The 19,484-nt window shown below is 42.1% G+C and overlaps 13 protein-coding genes and 25 non-coding genes across 38 annotated transcripts, besides 1 other annotated feature; all 38 read right to left on the bottom strand. All coding sequences in view use genetic code 5, as the record gives it.

The window, feature by feature from the left end:
* Positions 1-65: 65 nt before the first annotated feature.
* Positions 66-1,557, bottom strand: rrnL. The gene has a single exon. It is a non-coding gene; the product is annotated as a 16S ribosomal RNA (ribosomal RNA).
* A 17-nt stretch (positions 1,558-1,574) lies between these two features.
* On the bottom strand, positions 1,575-2,522 carry ND1 (NADH dehydrogenase subunit 1). Its single transcript has one exon. The coding sequence runs from the start codon at positions 2,520-2,522 to the stop codon at positions 1,575-1,577; it is 948 nt and encodes a 315-aa protein (YP_010576140.1).
* Positions 2,523-2,524: 2 nt separating this feature from the next.
* On the bottom strand, positions 2,525-2,591 carry trnV-TAC. The gene has a single exon. It is a non-coding gene; the product is annotated as a tRNA-Val (tRNA).
* Positions 2,592-2,605: 14 nt separating this feature from the next.
* On the bottom strand, positions 2,606-2,670 carry trnF-GAA. The gene has a single exon. It is a non-coding gene; the product is annotated as a tRNA-Phe (tRNA).
* A 13-nt stretch (positions 2,671-2,683) lies between these two features.
* Positions 2,684-2,750, bottom strand: trnN-GTT. Its single transcript has one exon. It is a non-coding gene; the product is annotated as a tRNA-Asn (tRNA).
* Positions 2,751-2,834: 84 nt separating this feature from the next.
* trnK-TTT lies at positions 2,835-2,906 on the bottom strand. The gene has a single exon. It is a non-coding gene; the product is annotated as a tRNA-Lys (tRNA).
* A 207-nt stretch (positions 2,907-3,113) lies between these two features.
* rrnL lies at positions 3,114-4,600 on the bottom strand. The gene has a single exon. It is a non-coding gene; the product is annotated as a 16S ribosomal RNA (ribosomal RNA).
* A 37-nt stretch (positions 4,601-4,637) lies between these two features.
* rrnS lies at positions 4,638-5,594 on the bottom strand. The gene has a single exon. It is a non-coding gene; the product is annotated as a 12S ribosomal RNA (ribosomal RNA).
* A 21-nt stretch (positions 5,595-5,615) lies between these two features.
* Positions 5,616-5,681, bottom strand: trnG-TCC. Its single transcript has one exon. It is a non-coding gene; the product is annotated as a tRNA-Gly (tRNA).
* A 21-nt stretch (positions 5,682-5,702) lies between these two features.
* Positions 5,703-5,770, bottom strand: trnT-TGT. Its single transcript has one exon. It is a non-coding gene; the product is annotated as a tRNA-Thr (tRNA).
* An 11-nt stretch (positions 5,771-5,781) lies between these two features.
* Positions 5,782-5,848, bottom strand: trnY-GTA. Its single transcript has one exon. It is a non-coding gene; the product is annotated as a tRNA-Tyr (tRNA).
* A 9-nt stretch (positions 5,849-5,857) lies between these two features.
* On the bottom strand, positions 5,858-5,924 carry trnS-TGA. Its single transcript has one exon. It is a non-coding gene; the product is annotated as a tRNA-Ser (tRNA).
* A 10-nt stretch (positions 5,925-5,934) lies between these two features.
* trnC-GCA lies at positions 5,935-6,000 on the bottom strand. Its single transcript has one exon. It is a non-coding gene; the product is annotated as a tRNA-Cys (tRNA).
* A 200-nt stretch (positions 6,001-6,200) lies between these two features.
* Positions 6,201-6,266, bottom strand: trnE-TTC. The gene has a single exon. It is a non-coding gene; the product is annotated as a tRNA-Glu (tRNA).
* A 3-nt stretch (positions 6,267-6,269) lies between these two features.
* Positions 6,270-6,341, bottom strand: trnM-CAT. The gene has a single exon. It is a non-coding gene; the product is annotated as a tRNA-Met (tRNA).
* A 6-nt stretch (positions 6,342-6,347) lies between these two features.
* trnL-TAG lies at positions 6,348-6,416 on the bottom strand. The gene has a single exon. It is a non-coding gene; the product is annotated as a tRNA-Leu (tRNA).
* A 25-nt stretch (positions 6,417-6,441) lies between these two features.
* Positions 6,442-6,512, bottom strand: trnI-GAT. Its single transcript has one exon. It is a non-coding gene; the product is annotated as a tRNA-Ile (tRNA).
* Positions 6,513-6,532: 20 nt separating this feature from the next.
* Positions 6,533-6,603, bottom strand: trnQ-TTG. The gene has a single exon. It is a non-coding gene; the product is annotated as a tRNA-Gln (tRNA).
* Positions 6,604-6,614: 11 nt separating this feature from the next.
* On the bottom strand, positions 6,615-6,770 carry ATP8 (ATP synthase F0 subunit 8). Its single transcript has one exon. The coding sequence runs from the start codon at positions 6,768-6,770 to the stop codon at positions 6,615-6,617; it is 156 nt and encodes a 51-aa protein (YP_010576139.1).
* Positions 6,771-6,842: 72 nt separating this feature from the next.
* Positions 6,843-7,556, bottom strand: ATP6 (ATP synthase F0 subunit 6). The gene has a single exon. It carries the CDS (start codon positions 7,554-7,556, stop codon positions 6,843-6,845), a length of 714 nt encoding a protein of 237 aa, YP_010576138.1.
* Positions 7,557-7,606: 50 nt separating this feature from the next.
* Positions 7,607-7,674, bottom strand: trnR-TCG. The gene has a single exon. It is a non-coding gene; the product is annotated as a tRNA-Arg (tRNA).
* Positions 7,675-8,535: a D loop (control region).
* Positions 8,536-9,483, bottom strand: COX2 (cytochrome c oxidase subunit II). Its single transcript has one exon. The coding sequence runs from the start codon at positions 9,481-9,483 to the stop codon at positions 8,536-8,538; it is 948 nt and encodes a 315-aa protein (YP_010576137.1).
* A 195-nt stretch (positions 9,484-9,678) lies between these two features.
* ND5 (NADH dehydrogenase subunit 5) lies at positions 9,679-11,466 on the bottom strand. The gene has a single exon. The coding sequence runs from the start codon at positions 11,464-11,466 to the stop codon at positions 9,679-9,681; it is 1,788 nt and encodes a 595-aa protein (YP_010576136.1).
* A 7-nt stretch (positions 11,467-11,473) lies between these two features.
* Positions 11,474-11,538, bottom strand: trnP-TGG. The gene has a single exon. It is a non-coding gene; the product is annotated as a tRNA-Pro (tRNA).
* A 50-nt stretch (positions 11,539-11,588) lies between these two features.
* On the bottom strand, positions 11,589-11,657 carry trnW-CCA. Its single transcript has one exon. It is a non-coding gene; the product is annotated as a tRNA-Trp (tRNA).
* Positions 11,658-13,032, bottom strand: CYTB (cytochrome b). The gene has a single exon. A coding segment is annotated over exon 1 (1,375 nt).
* A 3-nt stretch (positions 13,033-13,035) lies between these two features.
* Positions 13,036-13,100, bottom strand: trnL-TAA. Its single transcript has one exon. It is a non-coding gene; the product is annotated as a tRNA-Leu (tRNA).
* A 1-nt stretch (position 13,101) lies between these two features.
* ND6 (NADH dehydrogenase subunit 6) lies at positions 13,102-13,611 on the bottom strand. Its single transcript has one exon. The coding sequence runs from the start codon at positions 13,609-13,611 to the stop codon at positions 13,102-13,104; it is 510 nt and encodes a 169-aa protein (YP_010576134.1).
* A 92-nt stretch (positions 13,612-13,703) lies between these two features.
* On the bottom strand, positions 13,704-13,769 carry trnA-TGC. The gene has a single exon. It is a non-coding gene; the product is annotated as a tRNA-Ala (tRNA).
* A 14-nt stretch (positions 13,770-13,783) lies between these two features.
* Positions 13,784-14,155, bottom strand: ND3 (NADH dehydrogenase subunit 3). Its single transcript has one exon. It carries the CDS (start codon positions 14,153-14,155, stop codon positions 13,784-13,786), a length of 372 nt encoding a protein of 123 aa, YP_010576133.1.
* Positions 14,155-15,117, bottom strand: ND2 (NADH dehydrogenase subunit 2). The gene has a single exon. It carries the CDS (start codon positions 15,115-15,117, stop codon positions 14,155-14,157), a length of 963 nt encoding a protein of 320 aa, YP_010576132.1.
* A 2-nt stretch (positions 15,118-15,119) lies between these two features.
* COX3 (cytochrome c oxidase subunit III) lies at positions 15,120-15,965 on the bottom strand. Its single transcript has one exon. It carries the CDS (start codon positions 15,963-15,965, stop codon positions 15,120-15,122), a length of 846 nt encoding a protein of 281 aa, YP_010576131.1.
* Positions 15,966-15,969: 4 nt separating this feature from the next.
* On the bottom strand, positions 15,970-16,254 carry ND4L (NADH dehydrogenase subunit 4L). Its single transcript has one exon. The coding sequence runs from the start codon at positions 16,252-16,254 to the stop codon at positions 15,970-15,972; it is 285 nt and encodes a 94-aa protein (YP_010576130.1).
* Positions 16,255-16,301: 47 nt separating this feature from the next.
* Positions 16,302-16,369, bottom strand: trnD-GTC. Its single transcript has one exon. It is a non-coding gene; the product is annotated as a tRNA-Asp (tRNA).
* Positions 16,370-16,406: 37 nt separating this feature from the next.
* On the bottom strand, positions 16,407-16,471 carry trnH-GTG. The gene has a single exon. It is a non-coding gene; the product is annotated as a tRNA-His (tRNA).
* Positions 16,472-16,477: 6 nt separating this feature from the next.
* On the bottom strand, positions 16,478-17,767 carry ND4 (NADH dehydrogenase subunit 4). Its single transcript has one exon. It carries the CDS (start codon positions 17,765-17,767, stop codon positions 16,478-16,480), a length of 1,290 nt encoding a protein of 429 aa, YP_010576129.1.
* A 5-nt stretch (positions 17,768-17,772) lies between these two features.
* Positions 17,773-17,840, bottom strand: trnS-TCT. The gene has a single exon. It is a non-coding gene; the product is annotated as a tRNA-Ser (tRNA).
* A 60-nt stretch (positions 17,841-17,900) lies between these two features.
* Positions 17,901-19,484, bottom strand: COX1 (cytochrome c oxidase subunit I). Its single transcript has one exon. The coding sequence runs from the start codon at positions 19,482-19,484 to the stop codon at positions 17,901-17,903; it is 1,584 nt and encodes a 527-aa protein (YP_010576128.1).

The raw sequence follows: 19,484 nt of genomic DNA, 5'->3' as shown, positions 1-19,484 counted from the left end.
TCCTAAAATAAGATATATAGTCCCCACATCCTTATGGGAGTTGGCCATAAGTCAACGACCCCAACGCTTCACTTTATCCAAACTAAACTCAAATTTATTTTATTTTAACTACAACCTTTATAGGTTTAAACCTAAAGCTAAATGTCCTTTCGTACCCTAAAGCCTAAACTCAATAGAAAGAAGATAGAAACCGACCTAACTTTCGCCGATCTGAACTCAGCTCACGTCGGGTTTTCATGGGCGAACGAACCAACCCTTAAGACCGCCTGCAAGCCTTAGGATACCCAGAGCCAACATCGAGGTCGCAAACCCGCCCATCTATAAGAACTATCAGGGCGGATAACGCTGTTATCCCCGGAGTAACTTCTTCTGCTAGTCACAAATTTATACCTCTGTGGATCGTAGCGCATCCGCACTTTAAATAATAGGAGTCTAGTCTTGCTCCTTTGCTGCCCCAGCCAAAACTGCCGCTGCACCCCTCTACTTGAACTAACATGAAGCCTTAAATCAACCTGTTACTCTAGGAAACAGTAAAACTTAGAGGAATAACTCTTACAACTTAAATTTCTAACTTCACGGGGTCTTCTCGTCTTTCTTACCTACGGAAGCATTTGCACATCCAATTCAATTTCACCAAAACAAACTAGAGACAGTTAAAGACTCGTCAAACCATTCACAGGACCTACAATTAATAGGCCATAATTTAGCTACCTTAGCACGATTTACCGCGTCCGTTTAAGCCCGAAAACTCACCGGGAAGGCACGACCCCCCATGTTACTCAGAAAGCCATGTTTTTGTTAAACAGGCGGTCCCTTTTTTTGCCGAGTTCCTTTAGCTTTGTTTACCAATATAGTTGCTACTCCACATTGCTTTACTACCTGAATTAAAAACAACTACACCACTCCGACTACTCATCCCTACATTATCACTTTTACTACACTCGTCCAGTAAAAAGACCCCATAAACCAAAAAGGAATTTAAACTTCTATTTAAATCTAGGGAAACTCTGAGATTTAACCCACTCCAAAAAGATAGCTTCTTCAAGCCCACTTAAACCCCCACTCTTCAACAACTTCCTTTTACACTAGGTCTCTCAGCTTATCCTGAAAAACCTCACTTCTTTTAAAAACACTTCACTTCAAACCCACCAAACTAATATTTATTATTTAGCTTCCTAGAAAACCCTTACCCTTAGAGTGTGTCCTCCATAGAGCTACACTTATATGTATTTCTGGGGCAACCAGCTATCAACCCGCGCGAAAAGTATTTCGCCACTATCTTCCCGTCTCGGGATAGCTATCTTACGCTAACCCCTAGCGAGAAAGTAGATCGCAGAATTTTCGGGCTATTCCCTAAGAATAAAAAGTAATAGAGCCATGATGCAAAAGGTACATGATCCCATCACTGGTACCTACCTGTTAATCTGTTCATTCACTTACGTTACACTTTTCCTATCGCTCAAACCTCGTCTATTTCAGTCACCCCTACTAAGACAATTAAAGATGATTCACCCAACACTACAACTAATCTATCACCTATACAGCAAAAGTTATCCCAACCTAAAATATCCCCTCTAAACCAAAATAATAAACAAAGCAAAAGCACCTATTAAAACAGGTAAAACCCGCCGCCATACAAATCCCATTAATATATCGTATCGGTACCGGGGAAATCTACTTCGACATAAAACAATTAATAAAACTACTAAAAAACTCATAAAAGATCTCATCAAGCCTCCCCCCAAAAACCCTAACCCACCCATTCCCCCTAAAATGTTACCTCCCCCTAAAAATAAAACCCCCGTCAGGCTACTTAAAAAAATAACACTTGCGTACTCAGCAATAAAAATTATCGCAAACCCCCCCCTTCCGTACTCCACATTAAACCCCGAAACCAGCTCCGATTCTCCCTCTACAAAATCAAAAGGAGCCCGATTCCTTTCCGCTAAAACACAAAAGACCCATCAAGGAAAAGCTAAAAACAAAATTCCCCCGTTAGACCCTCGAGCCTGGAACCTATCAACATCTACAAAATCAAGTCTCCCGCATATAAAAAAAGGGCCTAAATACAAAAAAACTAGCATCACTTCATAAGAAATCACTTGAGCTAGAGCCCGCACAGCTCCAAACATCGCATATTTTGAATTAGACGACCAACCACACAAGACCACCCCATACACCCCTACCCTCAACACACTTAAAACATATAAACCCCCCCAAAAAAAATAAACTCCGCACTCTCAAATACCAGAACTACACCTCCATAAAACAAAAGAATGAAATAATATAAAACACGGACCAAGAAAAAACAAAATTGGGTTAGAAACACGCGGTGTAAAATACTCTTTGCTAAAAAGCTTAATCCCATCAGCAAAAGGCTGGAGAATTCCAAACCACCCAACCATCTCGGGGCCCTTACGCCCTTGAGAAGCAGCTAAAATCTTACGCTCAAACAAAGTTAAATAAGCTACTCTTAATAACACCAAAGCATAAAAACTAACTGACCAAAAAACTACTACCACTCAACCAAGCGGCCAATCTTAGACCTCCTAGCGGATGTAAGCCGCTCGCACTACCTATACTAGCCTGGCCTAATCCAATCAACCCCTCGGGGGCCCCTCAAGCCAACTTAGCCGCTTCAAAACTTCGTTTTCTTTAAACTACCCAAGGAAACTACACCCTCAGAGACATAGTTTAACTTTAACTACTTCCCCGTTAACAGCGGGGCGCCCTTCTTAGACTAATATCCCACTCTTTGCTTCTTTAGTTCCTATACGCTCTATAACCCCACAAAATCTCTACCCAAGCCTACCATATTTAAAATATCCAAAACTAGGGTTGAGAGGGCTATTTTATACCTCACCTCTAGATTAAAAGTCCAGCGCCCTAACTTAAGCTACCAACCCAGCAAACTTAACAATTATTGCCCAAACCCCCCCCCACCACTATCCTTAACAAGCCCTCTACTAACACACAGCTCTAATTCCCTTCATACGACACTAATTTTGAAATTAATTTACCCACAACCTTCAAAATTTTTATATAAACAAAGTAAACCCCTTATTCCTCCACTATTAAATTCCTGGGAACTAATTACCTACCCCCAACGCCCCACTTTACCACCCTTCTTTTTAAATCCTATTTATTTTAACTTCAACTTAAGTAGGTTTAAACCTAAAACTAAATGTCCTTTCGTACCCTAAAGCCTGAACTCAATAGAAAGAAGATAGAAACCGACCTAACTTTCGCCGATCTGAACTCAGCTCACGTCGGGTTTTCATGGGCGAACGAACCAACCCTTAAGACCGCCTGCAAGCCTTAGGATACCCAGAGCCAACATCGAGGTCGCAAACCCGCCCATCTATAAGAACTATCAGGGCGGATAACGCTGTTATCCCCGGAGTAACTTCTTCTGCTAGTCACAAATTTATACCTCTGTGGATCGTAGCGCATCCGCACTTTAAATAATAGGAGTCTAGTCTTGCTCCTTTGCTGCCCCAGCCAAAACTGCCGCTGCACCCCTCTACTTGAACTAACATGAAGCCTTAAATCAACCTGTTACTCTAGGAAACAGTAAAACTTAGAGGAATAACTCTTACAACTTAAATTTCTAACTTCACGGGGTCTTCTCGTCTTTCTTACCTACGGAAGCATTTGCACATCCAATTCAATTTCACCAAAACAAACTAGAGACAGTTAAAGACTCGTCAAACCATTCACAGGACCTACAATTAATAGGCCATAATTTAGCTACCTTAGCACGATTTACCGCGTCCGTTTAAGCCCGAAAACTCACCGGGAAGGCACGACCCCCCATGTTACTCAGAAAGCCATGTTTTTGTTAAACAGGCGGTCCCTTTTTTTGCCGAGTTCCTTTAGCTTTGTTTACCAATATAGTTGCTACTCCACATTGCTTTACTACCTGAATTAAAAACAACTACACCACTCCGACTACTCATCCCTACATTATCACTTTTACTACACTCGTCCAGTAAAAAGACCCCATAAACCAAAAAGGAATTTAAACTTCTATTTAAATCTAGGGAAACTCTGAGATTTAACCCACTCCAAAAAGATAGCTTCTTCAAGCCCACTTAAACCCCCACTCTTCAACAACTTCCTTTTACACTAGGTCTCTCAGCTTATCCTGAAAAACCTCACTTCTTTTAAAAACACTTCACTTCAAACCCACCAAACTAATATTTCTTATTTAGCTTCCTAGAAAACCCTTACCCTTAGAGTGTGTCCTCCATAGAGCTACACTTATATGTATTTCTAGGGCAACCAGCTATCAACCCGCGCGAAAAGTATTTCGCCACTATCTTCCCGTCTCGGGATAGCTATCTTACGCTAACCCCTAGCGAGAAAGTAGATCGCAGAATTTTCGGGCTATTCCCTAAGAATAAAAAGTAATAGAGCCATGATGCAAAAGGTACATGATCCCATCACTGGTACCTACCTGTTAATCTGTTCATTCACTTACGTTACACTTTTCCTATCGCTCAAACCTCGTCTATTTCAGTCACCCCTACTAAGACAATTAAAGATGATTCACCCAACACTTCAACTAATCTATCACCTATGCAGCAAAAGTTATCCCAATCTAAACCTCTACCCATAACCCAACACTTTAAAACCTTAATCAGGGCGCACCTTCCAGTACCCCTACCTTGTTACGACTTATCTCACCTCTCGGCGAGAGCGACGGGCAGTTTGTACACAAGCCAGATTCATGTTCAGGGAGACATATTAATTCCCCCTTACTCCTAAGTTCACCTTCACCCTAATATTTCAAAATAAAGATCCGTATTTTTAAATCTAAATTGTAACACCTACTCCCTTAGGCCGTGGGCGGTATTACGACCTGAATTCACGGACACCAACGATACAATCGCTACGGCTCCATTGAGCCTGTTACTCCTTGCTCGAACAACAAGCTGACAACGGCAATACACCAGCTGCACTTTTTCAAGGCCTAGTAAGATGCGACGGGGATCATCGGATTAAGGCACATATTCCCCTAGGTAGTTAACAAGCCGCCAAGTTCTTTGAGTTTTAAGCACACGCTCGTAGTCCCCAAGCAGCTGCCTGAAAAGCAAAGTTTGCGTCGGTAATAAATGGGTCTCAAATCCATGTCTTCGGCTTCCCGGTTCCGTGGCCTCAGCCCAAAGGAAACATTTCCCCCTTCCTCCGAGGGAGACCCGGATTACACCCCTTCCCCTCGGGGTAGGCTCCCTAATTTTTAATAATAACTCTCCACAATAGAGCAGGCCGTCTAACCACCTTTTGCACTTTACCACTTAACTTGAGTTACTCAGGTCTAACCGCGACTGCTGGCACCTGGTTGGACTCCTCTAATCAACAATAGCTTAATCAAGCTGGCGCTCATGGTTAAAATCTATCCACTGGAGGTATGAAATAAATTATTAACAGTCCTCGAATTCCTCTGATTGTTCAAACGTAAACTTCTCCAAAAAAAAGCAACAAACACTAATTAATGAAAAAGAACCGGTATACGCATTCACTGCATAAACTACCATGTGTTAATTGACCAAATTAATAGCTAAGCAAAGGTAACCAGAACCAAACTACCAACCCTCCCCTACCTCACCCAAATCGCCTCCTCCAATTAAGAAGACCTCACACTTGGAAGGAGCGCGTGCTTTTTACACTAGAGACGACTCCCCCCCAAACCCCTAATCACCGCCTTGCAGGAATAAACCAACCCCTTCGACTTACAAGACCGACGTTCTACATAAACTAAAAGCGGGCCCTACCATGTAGCAGGAGAGAATTATATTCCCGTAAATAGGTTTACAGCCCACCACCTAAACTCGGCCACCCTGCTCTGAAACCCAAGTGCATGGAGAACTCCACCCCCCCGCAAAGAAAGGTTCAAACCTTCTAGCCCGATAGGCTGCACCTCCCCAACCCAAGCCCTGAGGAGTTTCCCCCTTCCTGTGAGACTGCAGCTCATTATTGTATTTCAACTACAGGGCTAATTCATCCTCACACCCAAACCCTAACACCACTCCAACCCCTGCCCCCAACCCGATGTCACCCCTTACACCCACAACAAAAACCACAATAACTATAAATTAAGCCTTACCTCCTTTGACCTTAACTCTCTTCCAACTTAAACACACTAGCCTTCTCCCCTCCACATTCCTTCAACGCCCCCGCAAGACCGCCAACTTGACAATCGGGGGGTTAGTTAAAACCACTAACCGCTCGAAAAACGGCCGCACTACTTATACTACCCCGACCCAAAGTAGGGGGGGGATCTATCTACCCTCCGCCGCGGGGGCATGAACCCAGCATACTCATTATAATACCCTACCAATTTCAAACGGGTGAGACCTCAGCAGGGCCCCCTCTTCCGATCCTAAATCGGACACATGATCTGCCAACCCGCCCCTTTTCATCCTTTAAATAAATCCAAAGTGCTAAAGGGATTATAACCCTTGAAACCTACCACATCAAAGTAGCCCGCTAACACCCGGCTTAGCACCCCCATTCCAACCATATTACACTGCAGGGAAAAGCAGCTAAACTTCCTCCTCGGAGACCAAAACTCCAAATGCGCTAATACACCACCCTACACCCCTTAAACCCTACCATTTGAATAAAGAAGACCTCTTCAACTTTCTTACCTTACCCACAACTGTGTTTGGTACATTAATCCACCATAATAACCGAAAATATCTAAAACCAACAATAAAAATTAAAGCAAACCATAAAAGCCAATTACTCGGTTCAAACTGAGGCACCTAAGCCAAAGGACTAACTTAGCCACCAGCTACCCATAGAGCAGCCGCACTATTTATGCTACTCTGACCGCCCTACCCTTTCTTAGCAAATCCCCCAACTCGAGGCAACCACCATCGCCGCATGTATAGAGAACAAGCAACCTTATAAGAATCACCCCAAGACCAAGCAATAATACCAACAAAAACTAAAGTCTGCACTAACATAATGATCCACTCCAACACACCAATCCAAAACCCAGCTGCTCCAACAAAAATAATCCCTAAGAACCTATTGTTCCAAATGAAAAATATTAACACCTCCCCTATTAAAGACATAATAATGTGCCCACAAGAAACATTAATTATTAACCGAACACCTAACACAACCGGACGAACAACTCACCTTAACAACTCTACGAATACTACAAATAAATTTAACCCAAGAGGAGCCCCTATCACCCAAACCCTCCGCGAAAACTTTTTCAAACCCCAAACCCTCCACATTCTCCCTACCCTCCAAAACAACAACCCATACCTTATCACAAACACCGGAAGACACCTAACCCTCTTTACAAAAGGAATCATCCCTAAAAGATTAACCCTTAAAATTACTACAAAAACAAATGTTAAAATATGGGCCCTCCCACACTTCTGACCTCACTCATGAATACAGAAAAACTTAGAAATTCTTAAAACAAGCCAGATTATAAGCACTTCTAATCCCCCTGGACTTATATAAAAAGGCCTACTCATTATAAACAACACTGCAAAAGGAAGTAAAAAAGAAATGAGCCTACTCAAACTCATCCTCCAATCAAATTGGCCAAAATACCTTCTTAAACCCACATACGACACCTAAGGTGAGGGGAGGTCTGACTCCTCCCTCAAGAAGGGCCGAAACCTACTTGCCATCAAGGTCCCACCCCACCTCCTAATACTACAAAGATATATAGCCTTCTTCCACCTAACCTAATCAAAAACCCCCAACCCCTCACACATAAATCCAACAACCCCACTCACTAGATCTCTCAAAGCCCTCCGCCCAGTATCTTTTGTAGGATAACAAAAATACTCCATCCATAAAAAAATACAACGCACCCTCAGCCCCTACCCCCTTTAACTTAACTTAACCCCTTCTACCACTTTTCCCACGACCATTCCTTCCAATCCCCCCTACTGCCCTTCTTATAATACCCCCCAAAAACTCTTCCCATCAATCCCCTCCTATCACACCAAAGTTCCTCATACCCCATTTCCCTCTCTAAAAATACCCCTAATATCCGTAATCCAGATTTTGAAAAAACTAGCCCAAACGCAAAGGGTACTCCCTTTGCGTTTGCTTTTTTGAACCCCCTAAAACTTACTTTCTTATTTATCTTGCTAATTTTACTACCTTATAGATTTTAGCCCCCCCCATTTTTCAAAAAAAAGACAAAAAAAAAGTATGAGGAACCCCCTTTTTTGAGGGGCCTGGGGGCACCCTCTAGGGAGGCCTCTAGAAGGATTTTTTTTTTCGCCCAATATTCTAACACCCAAGCTTAAGTCTCAACCTTATACTTTAAATACCAGCCCAATCTCTTTTATTAACCTAGGAAGCAACCTGCTCTTCGATTATTAGCGTGAACTAAACCCTACAACAAGACTAGACCATTAGAAACCCAGCCTTTCAATCCAACTCTAACAATAGAACAATATGATAATGAATTATTCATACATTCTCTTAATATTCTTAACTTAAAAACCCCTTAAAAGCACCAACTGCCGAAGTCAAGACAATCGACTATAGCTACTTGCTTCCACGCCTTAAAAGCTGTTTCCCCAAATCATGCCCAGCTTGCTCCTTCTTCATTTCTAAAACAAGCTCCTCAAACTTTTTAGATCTTATCGTAGACCCTATTACCTTCTCCATTACATCAACATGAACAAATCCTATAGATTTTAGCCTCTTTTGAACCGAGGGTAGGCGTAATAGAGGGGTTACATCCCCCTTAATTACATTAACTATATCTTTATGCCTCAATCTGTGATTTAAACACTCCCCCTCAACCGCAATGTTAATTAACTCAACAAACGCTTTCAACCGAGCACCTAAGTCACAACCCCCTTCTCTTCAATCACGCCACTCCCTATAATCCTCTGACCTAACTACTTCAATTATAGTAGGCATCATAGCATGATATGCGCCGCATAATTCAACACAGAACCCGGAAAATACCCCGCAAATGTTAAAATCTAAACTTCCTCGACTTAATCGACCCGGAATAGCATCAATCTTCATTAAAAGAAGGGGAGACCCCCAGCTGTGAAGAACATCATCCCTTGTAACAAATACCCGAATAGGCTTTCCCTGCGGAACTACCAATGGGCGATCAACCTCGGAGTAGTCTCGGAAATTAAGAGGTCTCCCTGCCCTACGCCTCACTATTCGCGAATCCCACTTAATAACCTCAGCCTTTCTGCTTATTAATTCATACCTTCAGTACCACTGATGGCCCACCACAATTACATCAATAAAGGGATCAAGATTTGTCTCATCATTGACATACAAAGCAAAAACGGAAACAGTGCATAAGCAAACTAAAAAAATAAAAGGCACCAAAGACCAAAAAACCTCCAGCCGTCCACAGTCCAGATAAACCCTACATGTGATCTTATTGAAAGAAGCTATCCGCAGAAAAAAAATAACAGAAAACCTTACAAAGAAAGCAATGATTAGGCACCTCTCATATACCATCTCTAAATTGTAACCCTGCAAAGTAACTGGCTCTGGCAATCTCATCTGTCCTCGCTCCAATCTACAACCTTCGCTAGAAAGCCGGCCCCACTCATTGAACTTCCTACCCCAACCTAAGATCTGACCCCAATCTAACATCTGACGGACCCGCCAGGCATTAACCTATTTATCAAGTTTTCTAGATATCTGGACCAACTAAGAAAGACCGACCCATAAGCATACCTCTAAAATATATACTACAAAGAAACAAGCAAACCAGTGACTGCACATAAACATGTTACAGTCTAGCGCTTTCTTAAAACATCGGGATAAACCCCCCGGCCCAAAAAATTCAAACCAACCCTGGTCAAGTCCAGAACTTACTTCTTCTGACAACATAAATCCGGCATAGACAAGAGGCTGACCCCTTAATCCATCTAAGAAACCCAACTCACGAATGAAACTTCCCCGGAAGCTTCCCCACCAGTCTAATCTTTCCTCCAAAATGGGCCGCTTAAAATAATCATTTTTATAACGCACGCTAAAATTTTTTTCCTCCCAACTCTCGTTGAAATAAAGCCCAGTCAACACCTCCCTAGCCCAAAACCATCACATAACAAACCAAGGGCACCTTAGCAGAATAACCTTCCTCTCTCAGCAAGGATAGCAAGGAACTCCTGAATTAAAAAACCACCCCCCCACCCCCCCCAAAAAAACTACAAAACAAAAAAGATTGAAACAAAAATAATGAGCCGATGGCAAGCTCAAACCTCCCCTATAGCGGTATGATCTTACTCCCCCAACTTTATCTCTCCGAAGCCCGCTGAAGAAACAAAAATATCCCAACCGAGCCCTGTAATATCCGGTTGAAAAAACTCCCACTAAAAAAAAAGCCACCCCCAATCACCCAAGCGGCCTGTGCAATATTGACTCAATAATTACCTCCTTGGAATAAAATCCCCTTAAGAATGGGATCCCACACAATCCCACACACCTTCCCAAAAAATACCACTTTAAACCCCCTTCTTCCGAGAAACACCCTCCCAACCGACGTAAATCCTGCCTGTACCCTATAATAACTAAACCCACACACACAAACAAAAGAGCTTTAGTTACAGCATGGGTTAACAGATGAAAAAATGCTAGCAAAGGGTACCCAACTCTAACAGAGAATATTATAAAAGAAACCTGAGAAAGAGTCGACAAAGCAACAACTTTTTTAGCGTCACACTCCACACAAGCATTTAAACCCCTCAAAACCATTGTAATTAACGAGCATCATTGTAATAAAACTAAAGCTCCGTCCTCTAACCCCCCACAATACCGAACAACTAAAAACACTCCAGCTGTGACTAAAGTAGAAGAATGGACTAAAGAAGAGACAGGAGTGGGAGCTGCTATAGCCCGAGGCAATCAGCTACAAAAGGGAAACTGGGCTCTTTTAGTCCTGGCCCCCACCACTAAAAAAACTCTAACTACAATACCAAACTCCTGCGCCCCGTAACCCCCGCTTCCAAACCCCAGACCCCATAACAGCAATGCTAACACCAGAAAACAATCCCCTAAACGATTTCTTAAGCCCGTAATTATCCCAGACCCTAAGGACCTATGACATGGATAGAAAAGAACTAGTAAAAAAGAAAAAACCCCTAACCCGTCCCACCCAATTATAAGCCTGAACAACCCCGGAGAGAAAATAAAAATAACTATAGAAAAAACAAAACACATTAACAAAGCATGGAACCGCGAAGGATGAAAAGCCCTTGCTATGTAATGCCCACTGAACTTGAAAATATTACTAGCAATAAAAAAAACAACACTACAGAATAACAATCCAACTCCATCCACAAAAATCTCAACCCTAAGATCTAAGGAAGAGTGACGGAATACCTCAAAACCCAAAACAAAGAAATCCCCCAATAAACCCAAAGCCCCTAAAAAACAAAAGGCAGATGCAACTAAGCAAAAAGCCTCCGAATAGAATCCAACCATCAACCTAACCAACCACCTTGCGGGGAGCCCCTAAGAGGACCTCTAGGACCCAAGTCTAGCGTGCAAATATTACACCTCACCCCGACAATCAAGCCATCCAACAACTAAGCCTAACCCTTATATAGCTAAAACATCCAAGAGCGAAGAATGCTTCCCCATCCCAGGTTTTGGAAACCCGAAGTTTATTTTTAACCTAGCTCTCGACCACCCGTGGTAGGTCCCCGAATAAGGATCAAGGGGCTTTGTTGAGCCCTTTACTACCTTGTGTAAATGGCCTCCCAACCCCTTTCAATTATAAGGCTCTACCTTTAGTAAATCAACCATCTCCCCCGCCCTCATTAGCTTGGGATCCGGCCAATGGTCTTCATCATTTACCCCTAAATCTGGATACTGCTTTACTATTTCTTCCCAGTACTCGTCAAATTCATCTCATTCATGGTCATACGAGCAAATATAATCCTCGTACCGCTGCACCAGGCCGACAAGGGGAAAAAATCCAAAATAGAAAATAGTACCCCACCTACCCGCCCTAACAAAAGGATCGTCTACACCCTGCCTCCCCACATATGTTAATACACAAAAATTAGCAACCCAAGCCCAAAACAAAAACTGGCACACAGGATAGAAGCAAAATGACTCCATCTTACCACACCAAATCTCAGGCAACACAAATAAAATAAAAATAGATGCAAGCAATAATAAAATCCCACCAACTTTATTAGGCACTGATCGGAGAATTGCATAAGCAAATAAAAAATACCACTCAGGATGAATTCTAGCCGGAGTTTCCATATAATCACAGGGAACAAACCTCCCCCCATCTAGAAGCCTGTATGGATAAAACCCAACTATGAATGCCACTACAGTACACCTCAAACAAACCCCTACCAAGTCCTTCACCGTAAAAAATCTATGGAATCGAACTAGGGAACAATCTCTGTCCAACCCCAAAGGGTTACCCGACCCAGTTGAATGAAGGAAAATTAGATGTAAGAAAAAAATCCCTATAATAACAAAAGGCATTAAAAAATGAAGCCTAAACAAGCGCTTAAGGGTTACATTTCCTACTGCATACCCCCCCCAAACTCACATTGCGATGTCTCCCCCAACTAGAGGGATTGCAGTTACCATTCTCCTAATAACCTGGGCAGCCCAATAAGCCATTTGTCTCCAAGGAAGAACATAGCCAGTAAAAGCTGTTAATATTACTAACAACAATAATACAATACCCCTACACCAAACCTTATATAAACGATGAGACCCATAATACAGCCCCCGGCCAATATGGAGGTACAAACAAACAAACATAAAATTTGCTACATTAATATGGAACCTTCGAACTGCCCATCCTATATGAGCTTCTTTTATAATAAAACACACGCTTCTAAAAGCTAAATCTTCATGAGCAGTATAGTAAAATGACAGAAGCCAACCAGTCAAAATCTGCCCAAAAAGACAAACCCCCAAAAGTGACCCAAATCCCCACCAAACCCTTAAATTAGAAGGGCACGGAAGGTCATAAATTACCCCCTTTACAGCCGAATAAATCGGCCCAGAACTTGTTGTAGAATAAGGCAACAAAATGGGGGGGGCCTTATAACCCATCTTTCGAGCTTAAAACGAACACATTATTCTGCCACCCCCATCTTACTTTATAGTACTTCGGATACCGCGAAGAGCTCCCCTTTTATTGTACCAACAAAGCTTAGTTACCGATACTATGCAGATAGCCAACAAAACAGCCAAAAATAGAAAAGTTACACTTCCTACCCAACTACTATCCCTCAACTCAGGTCCAAAACACCCCCTCACATCCACATAGCCCCCGCAAAAAACATCTTTATAACACCATCATCCATCATAATAAAAAATTAAACAAGAGACCCTGATAATAAACATAATCACACTCATGGGACGAACAGTTTTCTGAGCAATGCTCTTGAACAAGGGGTTCGGAGCTAAAGCAACCGCATAGAGAAACACAACCATTAAACCCCCCAAAAATGATAAAAAAATAAAATGCCTTAACCACACAGCTCCCCTGTAACCAAATACTAGACAACCAAGTAGCACTGAAAAAAAAGAAAAACACCCTACAGCCTGAGGCCCAACTAAAGAACCGCATCCAACCAAAAAGAATATCACTAAAATCCACAAAAAATACCAAACCTTCACTTTTACAAGGAATAGCTACGCTTTACTCTAGAACTAAATCCATGTGCACTAACACCGCCTCGCATTTCAACCACCTGCTCCTGGAGAGCTACCCCCATCCCCTGAATGCAAATCAGGAATGTTTTTTACACTAAGGAGCATGCCCCCAAGCCTTTTAGTCCCGGGACCACTCTAGAGCGCCTCGATATAATTCGTATAGTAACCCAACAACCAAAACCAATAAAAAACACCACCTATAAAACTCAACTGTAGCTACCCCCACCCTTTTAGCATGAAGAACCGGAAAAAACATTAAAGACTCTACCTCAAACACCAAAAATAAAATAGCAACCATGTAAAAACGAACAGAAAACGGGCACCGCGCCGAACCAAAAGGATCAAATCCACACTCATATGGGGAAGCTTTTTCTGAATCCCGAACCCATAGTTGAGTAAGCCAATACCTTTGTGTTGCCATAACTGCAACTAACAAAAAACCCACCAATAAAACTATCCACAAAATATCCACATGCCCCCACTTAATCATTAGAAAAAGATGTGCATGGAAAATAAATAAGGAAGTCTCAGTAACAAAAAAGGGGCTCCCAAACGATCCCTTTTGTCTCGCTTCACTCTTCTACCTCCCCTAATAATACAAAACCTTATTACAAATAAATAATAACCTCAACCAATAACAGACCCCAGTGCCAAGGGAATTATAAGCGGAGGAAAAGTCCTCGCTACGCAAAAAAGAACAGCCAATTTACTAAAAAATCCCAAAAACGGTGGGAATCCCCCTAAAGACAGCAAGAAAATACAAATCCCGCCACTAAAAGAAGACCGTCGAACACTCCCACCCCTTACAGAACATAAATACCCGTCACCTCTTATTAATGACAACAGCCCCCCTAAAGAAACCCAATAAGCAAATAGATAATACACCAACAAGCCTAGCCCCCCTAAACAAGACGCTAGCCTCCACCCAGTATGAGCTACAGAAGAATAACCTACAAACCGAGAGAGCCGAGTGGCACCCACCCCACAAACAGCCCCCACTAGCACTCTTACACCCCTACAAGCATAAATAACCCAACCATCATGAAAACCATGACAAATAGAGAACAAAGGAACCACCTTCTGCACCGTCAACAAAAACCACATCCTCTCCAATCAAATATTATCTAATACTTCTACAACCCAAAAATGAAAAGGAGCTGCCCCAACCTTTACCATCAAACCTAAGTTAAAGCCCGACACTAATGGCCCTAACCTTGATCACCTACCAACAGCAATTCTTATAATCATAATTCTGGACCCAAAAGATTGAACAAAAAAATACTTAAACCTAGAATCAATTGTACGCTTTTTATTATTTACTAACAGAGTTAAAGCCCCAAACAAGTTTATTTCCATCCCCACCCAAACCCCAAACCAACTGGGACTAAGAATAGAAAATAAAATTCTCCCCACCACTAAACTAGACGAAAAGCCCAAATTGCGCAACCTCACTACTACCCCATCAAATACCCCAGAGCCCAATTAACCTTATTAAAAGCATCGTCAAAGGTCCACTGCCATCCTAGATTTCTCCACAAATAAGCTGCCCTGTAAACAAAGATCCAAATTACATCAACAAAATGCCAGTACCAGACAGCAAAAGTCAGGTTTAAATGGCGGGCGCTAGAAAAATGACCCAAACGAGCCCGGTTCCAAGCCACAAATAAAAAAACTAATCCCCCAATTACATGCAACCCATGTAACCCTGTCAAAGAGAAAAAACAACTCCCATAAATCCCATCAGCAATAGTAAACTTAGCTGAGTAAATTTCATAACCCTGACAAACAACAAAACATCCCCCCAGAATCATTACAATCCCCAAAGTAATTAAAGCAGTTTTAAGCTCCGCAGCCTTTAAAGCTGCCTGGGCTAAGTTGCACGGACACACAGTTCTAAGAAGAAGACTAGTATTAAGTAATGGCAAGCCCCAACAAGACATTGTATAAATTTGAGGGGGTCAAAAAAACCCCAGGGCCATCCCCGGGGCCAATGCGCTATGAAAGAACGCCCAAAAAAAAGAAGCAAAAAACATGGTCTCTCTAACCAAGAATATACAAAATCCAATTCGAACCCCCCGCTGCACGCGACGAGTGTGCTTTCCTAAAAACGTCGCTTCTGTAACAATATCTACAAACCACCAATATACAGACCTAACCAACAAACACAGACCCACTAGCACACGCCAAATAGGATCTCCATGAAGAAATTGAGCAAACATTATTGCTGTAAACCCTAACCTTCAAGCAGTTAACAGCGGCCAAGGACTCGGGTCTACCCGATGAAAAGGACAACGCTTCACTTGATTAGCATCCCTGCCCATCTAACCCCTTAAATAAATCATTACCATAACTGCGGGCATAGATTACAAGCAAAGATAACCCTAACGCAGACTCACACACCCCCAATCCCACCACAAAAAAAAAAAAATACCCCGGATTTAACTCCAAACTCCTGCAAAACCCCCCTAAGACCCCTACCAAAACCACCTCTATACACAGAAGCGCAGACAGAATATGGGTCCGCTGACATCCAAAAGCCAACCACCCACCAATAAAGAACGTACATGAAAAAACTCCCGTAACCCCCACCCCACCTAAAACACCTACGCTATCATAATTACCCATATACGCCATCTATGGAAGAACGCTACTTTAAACGCAACTGACGAGTGACAACCGCCCGTGATATTTTCACCATCTCCCAACTTCTAGCTTTAGTTTCTTAGAAACTCACCTAGCTGGACCCCCGGAGTCTCAAACCCGCCTAAAGAACCACAACCTTTTGTGCTCACTACACCACAGAAGCCTACTCCTACAAAAACCCAGGGAAGAAAAAAAGAAGGAATAATGGGGTAGCGTGAAAAACTCCTAAATATCTAAATTTACCCACCCCACGAAAAGATGGTAAAAGCGAAGATCCTGAACTCCCATGCCTTACCCTCGTGTATAAAACCATCATTCTAGCACCCCTAAAAAAGAATAAAAGAAGAAAACAAGGGATAAAACCTAAAGGAAACGACCCACAAACCCCCATCCCCATAACCACCTCCCCTAAAAATCCTAATCTAGGAGGACACCTCATCGAACAAAACACTACCATACACCACCAAATCCCAGATCTCGGAAATAACATCTCAAACCCCGAACAAACTATTAAACTTCGACTCTTAACCTTATCATAGTACTCCCCAATAATTCCAAAAAGACCTGAGGATCTTAACCCATGAGCCACTATTATAAACAGAGCACCTAACCAACCAACTCTTCTTCCACTTAAAATCCTAAGCTGAACCAAGCACATGTGCCCTACCGAAGAATAGGCAATGAGGGCCTTCCTATCAACTTGGCGAAGACAAGCTACAGACCTCAACACACCCCCCCAAATTCCTACATTAGCCCAAAAGACCTGCACCGAATAAGACAACTGACCAAACCTTAAAAATACACGCATTAACCCAATTCCCCCTAACTTTAGCAATAAACCCGCCAAAGCTATAGACCCTGTTGTCGGGGCCTCTACATGGGCCTTAGTTAACCAAAGATGAAATGGATAACAAGGAATTTTAACAAAAAAAACGACCACAGCACAACACCCCCACCAACCCAAACCCCCCAGTAAATCCGCGTTAAAACCCATGAAAAAAGAAGACTCCCCCCAAAAAACAAACACAAGAAAAACAAGAAACGGAATTGAACCCCCTAAAGTATAAAGAAATATATAAAATGTTGCAGTGATTCGCTCCGGCTGTATACCTCACTTAAGAATTATAATGGCCATGGGAACTAAAGTTAACTCAAAAAATACATAAAATCAAAGAAAATTCCAACAAGAAAAAGCTAAAAAGCAACAAAAAACTACCCCTCATACACTCAACCCCCTTAACTCGGGCTTAGAAATTATTAATATCAAAGCCCCCAACCAAAAACACAAAAAAACTAAAGACCTAGACCAATCATCTAAGATAAAAAAATCCCCCATCACATAACCTTCCAAAGAACCCCGGTACAAAATAATTGGCCTTCTTAAAAAGCATAAGGTAAAAAACTGCCAACAACCCACCTCCCCAAACCTAGGAAGCAACCCCAATAAAACTGCCAACATCTTATCAGCGGAAGGAAGGTCGCTACCCTCCCTAGCTACAGATTAGAAGTCAAAGCTAAGGCAACTCTCCGCCTATTCTACCCCCACTAAAGGTGTCATCAGAATTTTATACCTTCAAAACCATCTCAATCCCTTACTTAACACCTCTACGCCTAGGCCCTTTAATAGCAGTATAACTAATATTCCCCAACTCTACCTTCTCAAGAATATCCTTGTGCCGCATAGTCACCTCATGCATTAACCGAACAGCAATTACCTCAACAAAAGTATGCCGAGCAATACAAGAGAAATTACGCAAAGCCACCCACTCAAGAGAACTTGGACGATTCCCTACTATTGAAGGACGACGGCCCCTCAAAAAAGCTTCCCACTGAATATGGGTGAACAAAGACACCCTACACATAACCATCCCACAACCAGCTGTTCTCCACTGATTCCAGTAATAATAAAAAATAGGATAATCTGGAATTCGTCGAGGCATTCCCCCTAACCCTAAAAAGTGCTGCGGGAAAAAAGTAAGATTAACTCCAACAAAAGTTAGAAAAAAATGGCCACGAGCCCATCTCCGATGAAAACAATTCCCTGTAAAGAAGGGGAAGTAATGAACATACCCCCCGAAAATAGTAAACACAGCCCCCATCGACAACACATAGTGGAAATGAGCAACAACATAGTAAGTATCATGCAAAGCCACATCTAATGATGCATTAGACAAAATCACACCTGTAATACCCCCTATAGTAAACTTCAGTAAAAATCCAATAACCCACAAAGTAGGGGCCTCAAAACTCAGATAAGACCCATAAATTGTAGCAATCCAACTAAAAACTTTAACCCCTGTAGGTACAGCAATTAGCATAGTTACCGCAGTAAAATAAAACCGAGTATCAACATCAAGCCCGACAGTGTACATGTGGTGCCCCCAAACAATAAAACCTAGAATCCCGATAGAAATTATCGCATACATCATAGCAACTGAACCAAAAACCCGTAATTTTTTAGTATAAAACACCAAAACATGGGAAACTAACCCAAAGCCAGGTAAAATTAACACATATACTTCTGGATGCCCAAAGAACCAAAATAAATGCTGGAATAAAACCGGATCCCCCCCACCTGAAGGATCAAAGAATCTACAGTTGAAATGACGGTCCATAATCAACATAGTTAATCCACCCGCTAAAACTGGCAAAGACACCAAAAGCAAAAACCTAGTAACAGACAAGGCCCATACAAAAGGTGGACAAAACTCGGCCTTATATGCCTTTCCTCGCACATTTAAAAACGTTACTAAATAATTAATAGAGGCAGCAGAAGATCTAACCCCCGCCAAATGCAATGCTAAAATTATTATGTCTGTTCTCACCCCCCTAGAGTAAGGAGTACTAGACAAAGGAGGATATATAGTCCAACCAGTACCTCTCCCATAATCAATATTAAAAGAAAGAATTACTATATACAAAGCAAATGGTAAAATCCAGAAACTCAAAGTATTAACACGCGGAAATCTCATATCAATAGCCCCTAACAACAATGGTAACAACCAATTCCCAAAACCCCCAATTAACACAGGTATTACGAAAAAAAAAATCATCATAATAGCGTGTAGAGTAACCACACCATTATACACCTCTGATCTTGGCAACCACATACCAGGACGACCTAGCTCTAATCGCATAATCCATCTAAGCCTCAAGCCCCCAAAACCAGACCACAT

The sequence above is a fragment of the mitochondrial genome of Ylistrum balloti (assembly GCF_031769215.1).
Source record: "Ylistrum balloti mitochondrion, complete genome".
Lineage (NCBI taxonomy): Eukaryota > Metazoa > Mollusca > Bivalvia > Pectinida > Pectinidae > Ylistrum > Ylistrum balloti.
This window is presented reverse-complemented; position numbering and strand designations above follow the sequence as displayed.